This window comes from Phocoena sinus, chromosome 6 (genome assembly GCF_008692025.1).
Source record: "Phocoena sinus isolate mPhoSin1 chromosome 6, mPhoSin1.pri, whole genome shotgun sequence".
Taxonomy (NCBI): Eukaryota; Metazoa; Chordata; class Mammalia; order Artiodactyla; family Phocoenidae; genus Phocoena; species Phocoena sinus.
Genome location: NC_045768.1, coordinates 16,958,268 through 16,971,814, shown reverse-complemented (window position 1 = coordinate 16,971,814; position 13,547 = coordinate 16,958,268). Strand labels below are relative to the sequence as shown.

At 52.5% G+C, this 13,547-nt stretch overlaps 1 protein-coding gene across 1 annotated transcript in view; it reads right to left on the bottom strand.

Annotated features, from left to right (window-relative positions):
- ASTN2 (astrotactin 2) overlaps positions 1 to 12,799 on the bottom strand; it is a 915,753-nt gene extending 902,954 nt beyond the window's left edge. Inside the window, exon 1 of the mRNA XM_032635679.1 lies at positions 12,364 to 12,799. Coding sequence (XP_032491570.1) covers positions 12,364 to 12,799 — 436 coding nt within the window. The remainder of the gene's footprint in view (positions 1 to 12,363) is intronic.
- Between the last annotated feature and the right edge of the window lie 748 nt (positions 12,800 to 13,547).

Here is a 13,547-nt window from a genome sequence, read left to right as displayed (position 1 = left end):
ATATAATTGTTGCATATCACGAAATATTATTCTGTTTTTGATTTTTTCAAGTATTTAAACAAGAAAATAGACTTATAGGCCACGCAAAAGCAGGCAGCAAGCTGGATTTGGCCCGTGTGCTATATATCAAAAAATATTAAGAAAGGATAAGGAGGATGGAGAGGCAGCAGGAAGACCAGTTAGGAGACTGAGGTAACAGCCCAAGTGAGCTTGGACAAAGGTGATGGCAGCAGGACATCATGAGAAGTGAAGAATTTTGACAGTCATTTTAGAAGTAAAACCAACAAGGTTGGTTGGCTGAAAGAATGAGAGAGGCAAAGGAAGGGAGATATCAAAGATGATTCCTTTGCTTGAATAACTGGGTGAATGGTAGTCTGGTTTCCTGAGATGGAATGGATGTGGGGAGAGCAGGTTTGGGGGACAAATCACACATTGGTAATATGATTCCTGACAGCAGAGAGAGAAACAGGGTCCCTGCAGGTTGCCAGAAAAAATACTGGCTGTCCAGCTAAATTTGCATTTCTGATAATCAGAGAGTCATTTTTAGCATAACTACATCCCAAATATTGCATGGGACATATGGGACGTAGTTATACTAAGCAAGTATTCATTGTCTGAAATTCAACTGGGCATCCGGCATTTTATTTTTTGCATTTATTTTTTGTTCACAAGATATGCCAATCCTACTGGGGGGTAGCCTTGGAGGAGAAAGGAAGGTTCCTCAGAAGAGGTAATAGCTGAGCTAAGGCTAGGAGATGGCCAGGTGAATGAGAGACCAGAAAAACATTATCAGCAGAGAAAACAGTGTTTCTATTCAGGACTCAGGTAGGGAGGATGTGCCTGGTTCCCCCCAGAGATCTGCCAGTAATCAGTGACGCTAGAGCCCCAAGTGCCATGGGGAATGTCAGGAGGTGAGGCCAAAGAGATACCCAGGGACCAGTGCACCCAGGGTGTCCAGGGACACACCAAGGATTTGGTACACTTCTTAAAGTACAGATTCCCAGGCCCCTCCCAGGTGCTTCCACTGATCTGGAAGGGAAAACCTGGCCTCTAAGGTGATTCTGAGGAGTCGCTAACTTTGGGAAAAACCGGGCTAAATAATCTGGGACCTTTCCCAGTGACAAATCCCAGGACCCTAGGAAGTTGCTGCTGGCTGTGAAGTCTTGAAAAGAGTAACCCAGGTAATCAGAGCAAAGGTGACAGAGGACAAGCCTGCAGCCTCCCAAGGGGACTCCTGAGAAGGGGGTTCTGTCCATTTGGATGGAAGTAGGTGGTCCAGAACGTTTGTCTAAGGACCCACCCAGCTCCCCAAGAGTCCCTAGGTATCTGGTACCTGGTTCTCATTGGAGCTCTCAGCTCCTGCAAGGAGACAGACGTCTCCATGCCTCTCCTTGGCGCCCTGCCTCCTTCCCTCCTCAGCCCACAGTCACCACCGAAATGATTCCCCCAAATGCAGCTATGACTGTGACTGGAAATCTCTTTACTGCTGATTCTGCTAATGGAAATGTTCCTTCCCTTTGCGGCTGCTTGCAAAGCCATTCGTGACTTCCCCGGTGCCTGACAGCAAGGCTTTGTCAGCCGGCAGCCACCAGAAGGGAGAGGGTTCTGCCCCGATTGCCTCCCCCAAGACCCGCCTGCCTTAGACTCAGCCTCTCCGAGTTTCTCTGGCCAAACTGTCCTCAGACAACCCGGGAGCCCCCTGGGAGCGCCCCCCCCCCCACCGCTTCCCCCTGCTCTTGGAGAGGGAGCAGAGATCAATGGTCAATTTCATCCTTTTTCTCCTCCTGGTGGGGAGAGAGGGAGGGAGGGCAGAGGCCAAAGCCAGCAAGCTGGAGTGGAAAGAAGGGTGAGGGAAAGGGAATTTGCATGCATTAGTTATTCATACCTCCACCTCCTTCCATAACAAGGATTCCAGGTGGCTAAGAGGCACGGAGCACAAACTGTGCCAGATGCTGTGCTAGGTGCTTTGCACACACTATCTCCGTAAGGATCATATGGCTTAGTGTAAGTAAAAATCGAGCACAGCGTTGGACACTGACTACAGCTGAAGATGGAGGACTCTCCAAAAATAATGATCGCAGCAACCCAGAGAAGGGATTGCTGTGTTACCTTCACTTTCTTCATGGGCATACAGAGGTCTACAGTTAGGAAGTAGTGCAGCCGGGATTCTATCCCAGGGCTTTGGGTCTTCAGAGCTGGCACACCAGTCAGAGGAGCTGGGCTACAGACTGGATTTTGCCATGGCTTAGCTGTGGGACCTTGCAAATGTACTTATTTTGCTGTACGTGGGCCTCTCACTGTTGTGGCCTCTCCCGTTGCGGAGCACAGGCTCCGGATGCGCAGGCTCAGCGGCCATGGCTCACGGAGCCCAGTTTCTCCGCGGCATGTGGGATCTTCCCGGACCGGGGCACGAACCCGTGCCCCCTGCATCGGCAGGCGGACTCTCAACCACTGCGCCACCAGGGAAGCCCACAAATGTACTTCTTTTTGCTAGGTAAATGAGAGAGTTGGGCTGGATCTCAAAGGCATTCTTTTACCCAGCTCTAATACTCTAGGAGAACTATACACTATTTATTAGGACTTTTACAGCATTATAATATATATATGTATTATTTATTATTATATATATCCCATATGTATAGATAATGTAATTTAAATTCCATTTTCAAGGTAGGAGCATAAAAACTGCACAACGCTGCTAAGAAGCACTAGGTGAGAAAAGTCAACTTGGGCTGAAGGGGAGGAGTGACGAGGAAGTTCACCCAATCAAACAGGGGCTGCACCTCAGACAACAGATGCTTGACAACTTCTAGAAAAGAAATGCAGAGCTTCTCTAAGTTCCTGGAAGGTCTAGGTAAGAGGTTCCATAGCATAACAGTATGCCCAGCAGAAGGTGGGAATTCCCTAAGCACTGGGAGAAGAAGGAAGTGGAAAGGGAAGAAGAAAGGGAAAGGAGGAAGGATGGAGGGAAAGAGGAAGTGAGGACGGAGGGAAGGAGGAAAATCAAGAAGCCACGGCAGCATGGGAATCTGCTTGTCAAGGAGTCCAGGGCTAACGAGTGACATCTAGAGCAGATGAGACAAGGCCCGGTGCTCTCCTGGCAAACGAGCAAGGAGCGACAGGGCCTGGGGAGAGGCTGAGTCAGCTCCTGGCAGCCCAGAAATGAGGTGTTGAGTCCCTCAGGCCTGTGAGGCTGTCACACCTGAAGTTCCTCTGTAAGAAACGTCTGCAACTTCTTGCTAATGAGAGGAGGAAGAGATAAAAAGTACAAGAGGTTGTCAAAGAGGTGAAAACTCAAGGGCACTCCTAGTTCTGTGCAGTATGGAAGGCGGAGAGAGCACAGAGCCTGGAAGCAGGCACACCTGGGACAGGACCCCGCTCAGCTGTAGTGATCTTGGGCGTGTTTCTGAACTCCTCTGAGCTTCCGTGCTCACCTATAACATGGGATGAATCCTACCTGTCTTTCAGCACTATGGAAAGAAGGAACTGCAATAACAAATGCGCCAGCACCACATCCAGGGCATAGTAAACGTTCAATGAATGGCTGCTTTTTTCATAGCCTACCCCATACCAGAAGGGGGAAGTCCAGCACACCAGCTACCCCCACCCCCAGTGGCCTGGACTAAGGTGGGAGGAAGGTACACCAGACCAGGAGTCAAAAGGTTGGATCTGGTTCCTGCTCCACCACTGACTTGCTACGGTGACCTTGACTTCTCCATCTTTATATAAAAGGGTTTCGTTTAGAAAATGTCCTAAATTCTTACCATTTACAGCAGGTGATGACCCCAACACCATGGATGGATCATCTCCCCCCAAACACTCAGTGTCTCTCTGTCTGGCACAATGCAAAGGTGCTAATCCCTTATCTGGTTTCCATGATTCTCAAGAAAAGGTCTTCCCTAAACCCAACTCTTTCTCCTCTAATCAAACTGGTCTCATTCCTCATCCTACAAACACCCCAGAATAATAAGGAGGCAGGAGAAGGTAGAGGCAGTAGCTGTGGAAGCTCAGAAGAGGGAAGGTTTCATGGAAGAGGTGGCATTCCAGCTCAGCCTTAACAGAGGAGTGGAATTGCAATACCGCTCCAGTTCTGCACAGTATGGATTCTGAGATGAGACTTGGCAAACCTGTTTCTAGTCATCTAAGATGCCCTGAACACCTAGGATGTGCCAAGCACAGGGTGAATCACTGCAGCCCCAGAGATAAAGGAGGGATGTTCTCTGCCTGTGGAGCTCTTAGGCAAGTACCACAAGACAGACAGAGAAACACATTAAGTTCTGCTCTCACTCTGCCCCAAGTCACCATCATCTCTCACCTGAACAGACTCCTGCAGACCTTCCTCTCCCATCCTTGCTCCTCGACAGAGCAGCCTGAGTAATTCCTTTGAGACAGAAGTCAGTTACAGATACTCTTTTGCTTAACGTCCTGCCTGGCTCGCCATGGCACTCACGGTAAAAGCCTAAACCCTGTCCTGTCCTGTCCACCCCCCACTCACTCCACTCCGGCCACACTGGCCTTCTTGCTGGCCCTCGAACGATCCACGTGTGCTCTGGAGTCAGGTCTTTGCTGGAGCCGTTCTCTGCCCGGAATACTCTTCCACACATCTGCCTGGTGACGCCTTCATGGCCTTCAGGTCTTGGTCCAATCCTATAATCTCAATGAACAATCCTTTGGCCCTATTTAATATTAAAACTGGATTTCCTCACCTCAATAATGTTCATTTTCTTTTTGCCCTTTTTTTATAGAATCTATCACCTTCTCACATACCACATAATTTTCTTATTACATTTATCATTTTCTCCCCAACACGCATACACATGCACACACACACGCATATATACACGTACTCCTGGACGTGAGCTCTCTGAACACAGAAATCTATGTCTTTTGTTCTCCATACATCTTAAGTGGCTGGAGCAGTACCTAGCATGTTGTAGGCGCTCAGTACTTCTAAGGGACCAGCCACTGTTACACCAATCTTTATATCGCTAGTGGGTACCAAGGCCCAGAGTATCCAACTTTAGTGCCAAGAGGTCAGGAAAGGCTTCAAAGGTAAGTTCATAGTTGAATTCAGCCTTGAAAGGTAAGAAGGAATTTTCCCAGGGCCTTTGGGGCAGAGTTACAGAACAAGAAAGAAGGGTTCTTAGCATAGGACAGTCTGGGCAGAGTCTGATCATGGACCTTGTAGCTCAACGAGGAGCTTGAACTCCATACTAAGAATTATGGGGAGCCAGTGAAGTGCTTTAGGAGAGGATGGCCATGATCAGATTTGGGCTTTTAATGAACTCCCTCTGTCTGCAAGTACAGACGATGGACTAGAGAGAATAAGACTAGAGGGAGATACCAGTGAGTTGACAGCTGAAATCGTAGTCGAGAGAAGTGTTGACATCTGACCCTGCCGGGGGCCGTGACAACGGGCATGGAGAAAGGGTTCCTTCTCAGGTGAAAACCCTAATGGTTTATGACATACAACATCCTTGTCAATTTTCGACTCACAGAAGGGCTGCCTGCACGCTCCAGTATGCCAATAAGAAAGCCAGAAATCTTCCAGTCCTGAATCTTACACTGGGTAGTCACCACCCGACCCCCTTCCAAACCAAGGAAAAGTCTTCCTGGGGGCTGTTGTCCTAAAGAACTGCAGACGGCAGTGAAGAGCCAGTGAGAGGAGAGCAGAGCGAGTCCCGCCAAGCACCGCTGCCTGCCTTCTCTGGGGCCGAGAGACTGCAAGCTCTGCTGGGAGGAAAGAAAAGTCAGCTCTCTCTCGCTATAGTTAATCTTCTGTTGCCACTAGCTGGTCAGTATGAGAACTTGGGGAAGTATCAGCCCTACAAAGAAAGTATCCCCATAATGCTGCTGCACCTCAAGGTTAAATCTCTTTCTTTTTCTGGAAAAGAGCAGGCTTCTTCTCACCCTCAGGGCAGCTAGAGTGAAAAAGCAATGAGGCTCCCTCCTCCCCAGCACAAAACCCATCGGCTCAGGCTCTCAGAAGAGTCTGGAGCCAACCAGCTGGATACCTCGGGCAGGAGAACAAATTCAACTTCCCCAGGGATATCTTTCTCCTTAGATTTTTGTTTCTTTGTTTGTTTGTTTTGCAGGGAGAGGAGGAGAGACTTGGTGCACCTTATGATGTGAGACATATTTCACCCAGAGCCACGTGTTGGTAGTCAGTGTGATGGAAAGAAGCGTGGAGGGGGATTCAAGACCACTGGGTTTAAGTGTGAACAGCTGGTCCTTAGGTAGGTTGCCTCCCTTGTCTGGGACCCCGTGTTACCATTTAAATGGAAGGGGTAGATTCAATGTGCTCTGAGAGTCTGTGATGCTGTAAGGCCATCAGAGTTGATGGTCATGGTCACAGCTTTTATGGCTTTACCCAAAGAAGTCACTGTCACTCTCTGTCCTCCTCTGCCCCCAGCACACGTGTTCACACCATCCTATGGCAGCCAATGCCTAGTTTACAGCTAAGCAAAGAGGTAAGAAGCAGGAGGCTCTGCCTGCCAGGGGCCTAGGCAAACCTACTGTTGCATTTGCTGTAAATTAGTATTACTCAATGATCTTGCAGCCTGAGGGCCCCATTCAGGATAAGGAACAAGCTCTGGGTCACAAAAGCTCGCAGAGCTGTGCTGTCTTGATGGCTATCGTTCCTGACCCCCAGAAACAGCAAATCTGGATGGCCTTGACCCAACCTGGGCCTCTCTAACAGCTAAAACGAATCCTCCTCTCACCCTGCCCCATCACCTTCTCAGTAACATAGTATAATGGTCCCTTGGGATCTGTAGGAGATTGATTCCAGGATCCCACCCCTTTCCAAGATCCAAGGATGTGCCAGTCCCTTATATAAAATGGAATAGTGCAGTCGGCCCACGGTTGGTTGAATCTGGGGATGTAGAACCCACAGCTACGGAGGGCTAATTATACTTTCTGAGGGCAGATAATATATCTGTCTCTGCCCTAATTATTAAAGTTCATCAGACCTGAACTGGCAAAGGGGTGGGGATGGAGTAAGGGAAGTGAATGAAAAGGGGAGAAAACTCAGATCAGAGACCACTGAACCGCCACACACACACACACACACACACACACACACCCTTATTTACAATATCCCAGAAACCTGGACCATCAGTGCAGGACGGGACCTTGGAGTCTGAGTGCTACTGAAATGTTTTAGTGATAAGGGACCTGGAGCCCAAATGAGGAAATAACATTTTTTAAGAAGCTTTGTCTGAAGACATCAAATTCGCCCCCTCACCCACCCCGGAATCTCTCCCTCTTACCCATTCTGGGAAAAACACTGCGATTGATTTTAATGAATATTCTGTGGTCAGAAATCCCTACAGAAAACCCAGCTTATACTGTTTGTATCTGTTTTTTTTCTCCCACTTAATAACTGTCATCAACCTTCAGAATCAAGGCAGAAACCAAAAGGGGCAGATAGCCTCAATGCCTCTGGTCCTTTCTCCAAATGCCTGCCAAATAGCTGTGTGGTCCCTGCTTGAAGACTTCCTCCCACGTGGACCCTGTCATCATTAGAGGTCAGAATGCCTGGTTGTTGGACAGCTCCCAGGGACACATCCTCCTGTCATGCTGTACTCCATCCCCTTAGTATTTGCACCTTTAGGACATTCTTTAGAACCAGACAGAAAAAAAAAGCACATGCCTCATTCCCTGTTGATGTTCGAAGAAAGCTTCTCCAGCCCTTGTGGACTGTCCTTAGGGTAAACTCCCTGCTTCTAGCAACCTTTCTGACCTTGTGCCTGGTCCCTCACTCCTTCTGGGGGCTCTTCTCTTTCGGTGTTCATTTTTGCCTGTATTTTAAGGAATCTTTGCAGACTGACCAAGTGGGCATTTCAGAGCATCTTCGTCTTCCACCCAGGCCAATCAGCTTCCTGCAAACAGCATCCTTTCAGGACAGATCTTGAGGACACTGCCAGATCTGCTCATGCAGATGCATTTAAAAACATACTACTGGATGGTTTTTCTTTCTCCACACACCCTCCCCCAAATATAGAGCACGCTCCTCACCTGTGTGATTTCTATGACAAGGTAAATTAGTAATGGATGTTGACAATAAGTGGTTACTCAGTTTTATCTCCTTTCCCCCTTTTGCTGTATCAAGGCTCACGGTGAACAGCCCAGCCTGGCCACTATCAAGCACAGGAAGAAGGATGCCATTTCCCTAGCGGTGGGCATGAAAGCTAAATCCACAAGCAGACTCTGGAGCTGCCTGGGGGCAGATGAAAACTGGGTGATGTGCGGGTTCACCTCACAAGCCCTGCACGGACAGTTGCTCCCATTCAAATTCTTTCTTTTTCGTCAGTCCTCCCCAACACCCCCATGTTACCAGCAAAGGAAAGGAGACAGTGAGAAGCAAGGGCAGCTAGTCAGAGTTACAGAGTGGGTCAGGGCACTTCAAGTTCATAGAATCTTTGCACCAAAGGATTATTTTAGGGCTCAGCTACCCACTCATATTATAGCACAAAGAACTGAAGATCCGGGGTAAATGACTTGTTCAAGGTCAGAGCAGGCCACAGCTGAGAGTTCCAGGTCCTAAGCAACATCAAGCCCCCAAGCTGTACTGGAGCATTCAAATTCTCCTCCAGCCCATCCTCCATGACCTCACTCAGTTTTTGTTTTTGCTTTTGTTTTTTTCCTGTCCAGGAAATGTCCCCAGCTTTCTCTAAGTCTAAAGAGATATCTCCCTCCCTGATGTTACAGAATGTGTCAAACCCATCACTCACTGGTACCACTACACACATGCCCTTTGACATCCCATGAGTCATGGAACTTTGTGTTGGCAGGGTCATTGAAGGTCATTTAACGCATGCCTCACTCTCACACTCTCATACTTCAGCACCAGTGTAGCTAAAGTTCCCCCGAGAAAGGTTCTTGCCGTGCTGATGATGATGTTTCCTCTCCAGGACCCTGCACCATGCCCTCCATCAATGTAACCAGCCCCTCAGTGCATATTTGGCTCAAGATGGCTGTTTAGCAATTACCAAGAATGTAGGTGTCTGATGCGCTGAGATTCCAGTCCCAGGTCTGCATTTACTCAAAGTGAGCCCTTGGACTAGGCACCTGACCTCTCTAAAGAATGTTTCCTTACCTGTAAAATGGGAATAAATTACAACAGTGCCCACTTCATATATTTTATGTGAGTAAATAATAAAAGGCAAGAGTAAAGCTCTGAGCAGCACAGTAAGGATTCGACAACTAGTTGCTATTCCTTGATCTATTTCAAGGAAATTCACTTTATCAGGACCACTGACTTAGACTCTAAAGAAGAGGCCCAGACATAGAAACTTGGGGGGCATTTCACCTCTGAGGGAAATTTCCACCTACATAAAGCAGGCTGGAACATGAAGGGAAGATTAGAAACATGAAGAGGAAAAGACCTGAAGAAAAGTCTTTTAAGTCTGGGCACTACCAATTATAGAGCCGATAATTCAAACAAGAGAGGCAGGCACAATGGAGGGAGGGAAGGCCAGGTATGTTGGTGACTTTGGTGAATAGGGATTGTAGACAGCGTGTGCAAAATAATTTTGAGCTTCCCCAACTGGACTTGGAGTAGAATGGGAACTCTACCTTTTATTTGTTTGTTCACCGCCCCTTAACACCAGGGACATTTTACCACCACCAACTCTAGACCCACAACCCAAAGCATAGCCTGAGGGCTTTGGTAGACACTATCACCCCCTAGTGGTGGCTCCACACACCCCGCTACTGGCAGGATTCAGCATTTACCGACTTTGCATGTGCATCTGTGGCGCACGCCATCTCCAAATCCCTTGAACTGGTGACCTAGAAGTGAAAGACTCACCCAACTCGCCAGAGACAAACACTAGGGAAGGATGTTTAGAAGGTCTGAAGATGGGATGATGGGATGGGGCTGCCTGGGGACCCTGGGGGAGATACGGCCATAAATGACTCATAGTACCCCCCCTCTGCCCTCATTTTCAGCCAGCCTGGCCCTCCCAGAGCTCATTGTGCACTCTGTGTTTACACACAAACAGTGGAAGAACAACACAAATAAAAAGCCCACGTCTCCCTACACAGATCCTGCTATGCTCGGCCATCTGGCGACTACCTCGCTAGCCAAATCCCTGGTAGGAGTGCCTCGGGCTGCGGGGAAGGAGGAGGAGGAACCTGCTTCCCCAAAGGGCTCAGGGCTTCCAAGGAGGACGGCACCTGCCACTCCACAGCAGGCAGTCCCCAGCCGCCAAGGCTCAGCCGCCTGCGTCAGAGAAGGCGGAAGCCTCCAAGTGGAGAGCACCAGAAGACTCTGATGCTGAAGCACCGGTCTGGGGGATTTGACACTTCCAGCTCCTCACTCAGTTCCTCACTCAGCCTGCCCTGGGCTCCCAGGTACCCATTTCCTCTTGAAAGCCAAAGTTTAAGAACGCAGAGATTGCCAGCTCCAGGAATTCTGGAGCGACTCCTGTAGCCGGCTGGACCAGGTCCTCCACATCCTAGGGAAACTGGAACGCTCTGGGGTCCTCGCTTCCAAATCATGGCATACCCAAGGATTCCTCCCACCTTTCCCCCTCATCTGAACAGCCATTTAGAAGGATCCCCACTCCCTCCCTCTCCGGACATCCGGGAGTAGAGAGATCTCGAGAGTGGAGGGAGAAGGTTGGGATTGAAAGTGGTGAGGGTGACACTCTCCGTTTCTCTGGAAGGACCCTTCCCTGCGGCGGGGTCACAGGAGTTGGCCATGAGCCCAAGGTTGGCTCTTCGCCCTAAGGAACCCCATCTTCACCCCCATCCACTTACTTGGAAATGGGCAGCTCACAAGTGCACGTGGGAATGGCTCTTGGTGTATGTGTGTGTGTCCGCGCACATGTGTATGCTTGAACGTGTGTGTGTCGCACACCAGACGTGCCGCCGCGGAAAGTCCCCTGGGACCCTGCAAGGCGCTCTCCTGCCTAGCACCCCACAAAGTTCAGCACGCTCAAGTTACAGCCAGCTGGGGAGAGCCCAGGGGCCAGAAACCCGAGGTACATGCTCAGACCAGGAAAGGGCCTGGCGCTCGCTCAAAGCTCCAAAGGCGGCCAGCACGAAAGGGAAGTGGCGGGCGGGCGGGAGGGGGGCGTCACAAAAATACATCAAAAATATTATGGCTCCCAGGAGAGAGGAGTCTAGTCCATTGATTACTCTTTGGGGCTTCTCGGGCGAGCAAGGAGTTAACCTCAGAGGTTCAAGCCGGGACCCCGAAGGCGCGGACATCGAAGGCCCATCACCCCCGCGGTGCCGGAGCTCAGCCGGATCCCGGGGTCTGGAGTCTGGGGCGAGCCCCCGGCGCCTTCCTGGAGCTGCTGCTGGCCCGACTCCGACAACCAATCGCACCCCGCTCCCCCAAGAGGGGAGGGGAGAGAGAGAGACCGGCGAGCGCGGGAGAGCTAAGGGGAAACAACATTTTTGTAAACGCTCTCCGAGATAATTAAGCGATCAATTACCCGGGTGGGAAATCAGCTGCGCCTCCCACAGCTACCTGGAAGGGCCGACTCCTCCGGGATTCGCGCTGGGAACCAGCTGGCAGCAAGCTGCGGGCGAACTTGCTGATTAACTTTTACGTTTGAGCCCCCACCCCCATCCTTTTCCTCTCCCTTTCCTTTTTCATGCCTTTAAGTTATTATTATTAGCCCAGTGAGTGAGCTGCGAGGACAAACCTGCTCTCCGCCGGGAGGGGGTAGGAAGGCGAATGCGACCACGGGGATGGAGGGAGAATCTGAAAGTGGAAGGAGACCTTGGGTTCCGAACGCCAGTGCTCGGGAATCACTCAATCCTCCCCAGCCCCATTTCACAGATGGCTAAAACTGAGGCCCAGAGAGGGGAAGCGACTTGGCCAAGGTCACCCAACCCACCGTGAGGCCACATGGAGCGACTCCGCTCCGATTCTCGAGAAAATCGAACCGGAAGAGCAGAGCCGACGACTCCGAGGCGACAGCGAGGGGGCGGTGACCGCGGGCGGCCAGTGGCCGTGCCCCAGGAGCAGTGGGCGGCTGGACCCAGACCTGGCTCCCGAGCGGGGGACTACCACGGCCCCCAGCTCAAGCACACTCAGGCAGTTGGGGTTTCGGCGTCAGCGACGGATCGCGGCAGAGCTCAACGTCTGCACTGAGAGACGGACGGACAGGTCCCCACCGCGGGTGGCTTGGCACGCCCCCGGTCTCCCACCACGCGCTCGCTCAGATACTGCCCCGGACTCATTCCAACCACCTGTACGCCCTCCGGGCCTCTCAGCTGCCCTCACTCAACCCCGCTCGGGGCAGCCCGGGGCGGGAATCCCCAGGGCGCCCCCACCCGTCTGGCTTCACTTGGGGGCTCCCGGTTCCCTGGGACCCCGCGTGTGCCGGCGCCCAGCCTTACCCAGGGTGAAGAAGGGCAGCTCTGTGTTGTCCAGGTCGTCCTGCACCGCGATGCGCCCCGGCAGCTCGTTACGCACAAAGAGCAGGAGGCGAGACTCGGCGGCGGTGCCCGCGGAGCCAGCGGAGCCCGGGGACGCGGCGGCGGCGGCGGCGGCGGCTCCTGCCCCGGTCCCACTCCCGGCCCCGGCGCGGGTGCCGCTCCAGCCGATGTCGCTCTCCCGCAGGGCAGGCAGCGTGGACACGGTGACTGTCTTGAGCCGGCATGGGCTGTCGGGCTCCCGCGAGGCGGCGGCGGCGGCGCCGGCCAGAAGCGGCGGCGGCGGCAGCAGGAGCAGGAACAGCAGCAGCGGCGGCGGCGCCGGGTGGAAACCGAGCCTCAGCCGCCCCCGGAGCCCCGAGCTGGGGCCGGGGCTGCGCCGGGCGCCGGCGGCGGCCATGGCGGGAGGGGCTGCGGTGCTGCGAGCGGCGGTGGCGAAGGAGGAGGAAGAGACAGTGGCGGCGGCGGCGGACGCCGAAGCGAACCAGGACGCCGGAGCTAAGGAGCCGTGGGAGCCGCTCGCTAGCAGCCCCCGGCTCCGGGCTCCGCCTCCCGATCGGCCCTGGCCCGCCCCCCCCACGCGCCACCTCCCCGGGCCCCGCCGCCCGCCCCTTCTCTGGCTCCCCACTCAGACCCCGAGCGTCTCGGAGGCTCCGCCCAGCCTCGTGCGAATCCCAGTCGCCCCTTCTCCTTTCCCAGGATCCCCCAATCCGCCCTCACAATATTCTTTAGCCACAGCACCCCTCTGCAAATTCCTAAGACTTAGGGACCCCGGGTGCTTCCCCTTATTCCCCTGGGCTCAACCCAGCTCGCCCAGCTTTACCCCACCCCTGGCCCAACCCAGAGGCTGCACCTGGGGGCGCGCCTTAGCCCAGCCTTGCTCCAGACCCCGCCTTCTGGGGGGTAGGGGCGCCTAAGGATGGTCAAGACAACTTCGTCTCCCCTCAAGCCCAATAGCAAGTCCTGTACCCTTTCCTAGTCCCTGAAATAATTCCTCGTGGCCTTTGAGACCCCTGCCCACCCACTTGCCCACAACTCAGGCATTCCTTCTCCCACCTCTCCCATCTACCCAGGCCTCGGAGGTTGCACCAAGAGCTAATGGACAAAGGGTTGTCGAACTCCACCCTCTAAGGCCCCCACCCTCCTGC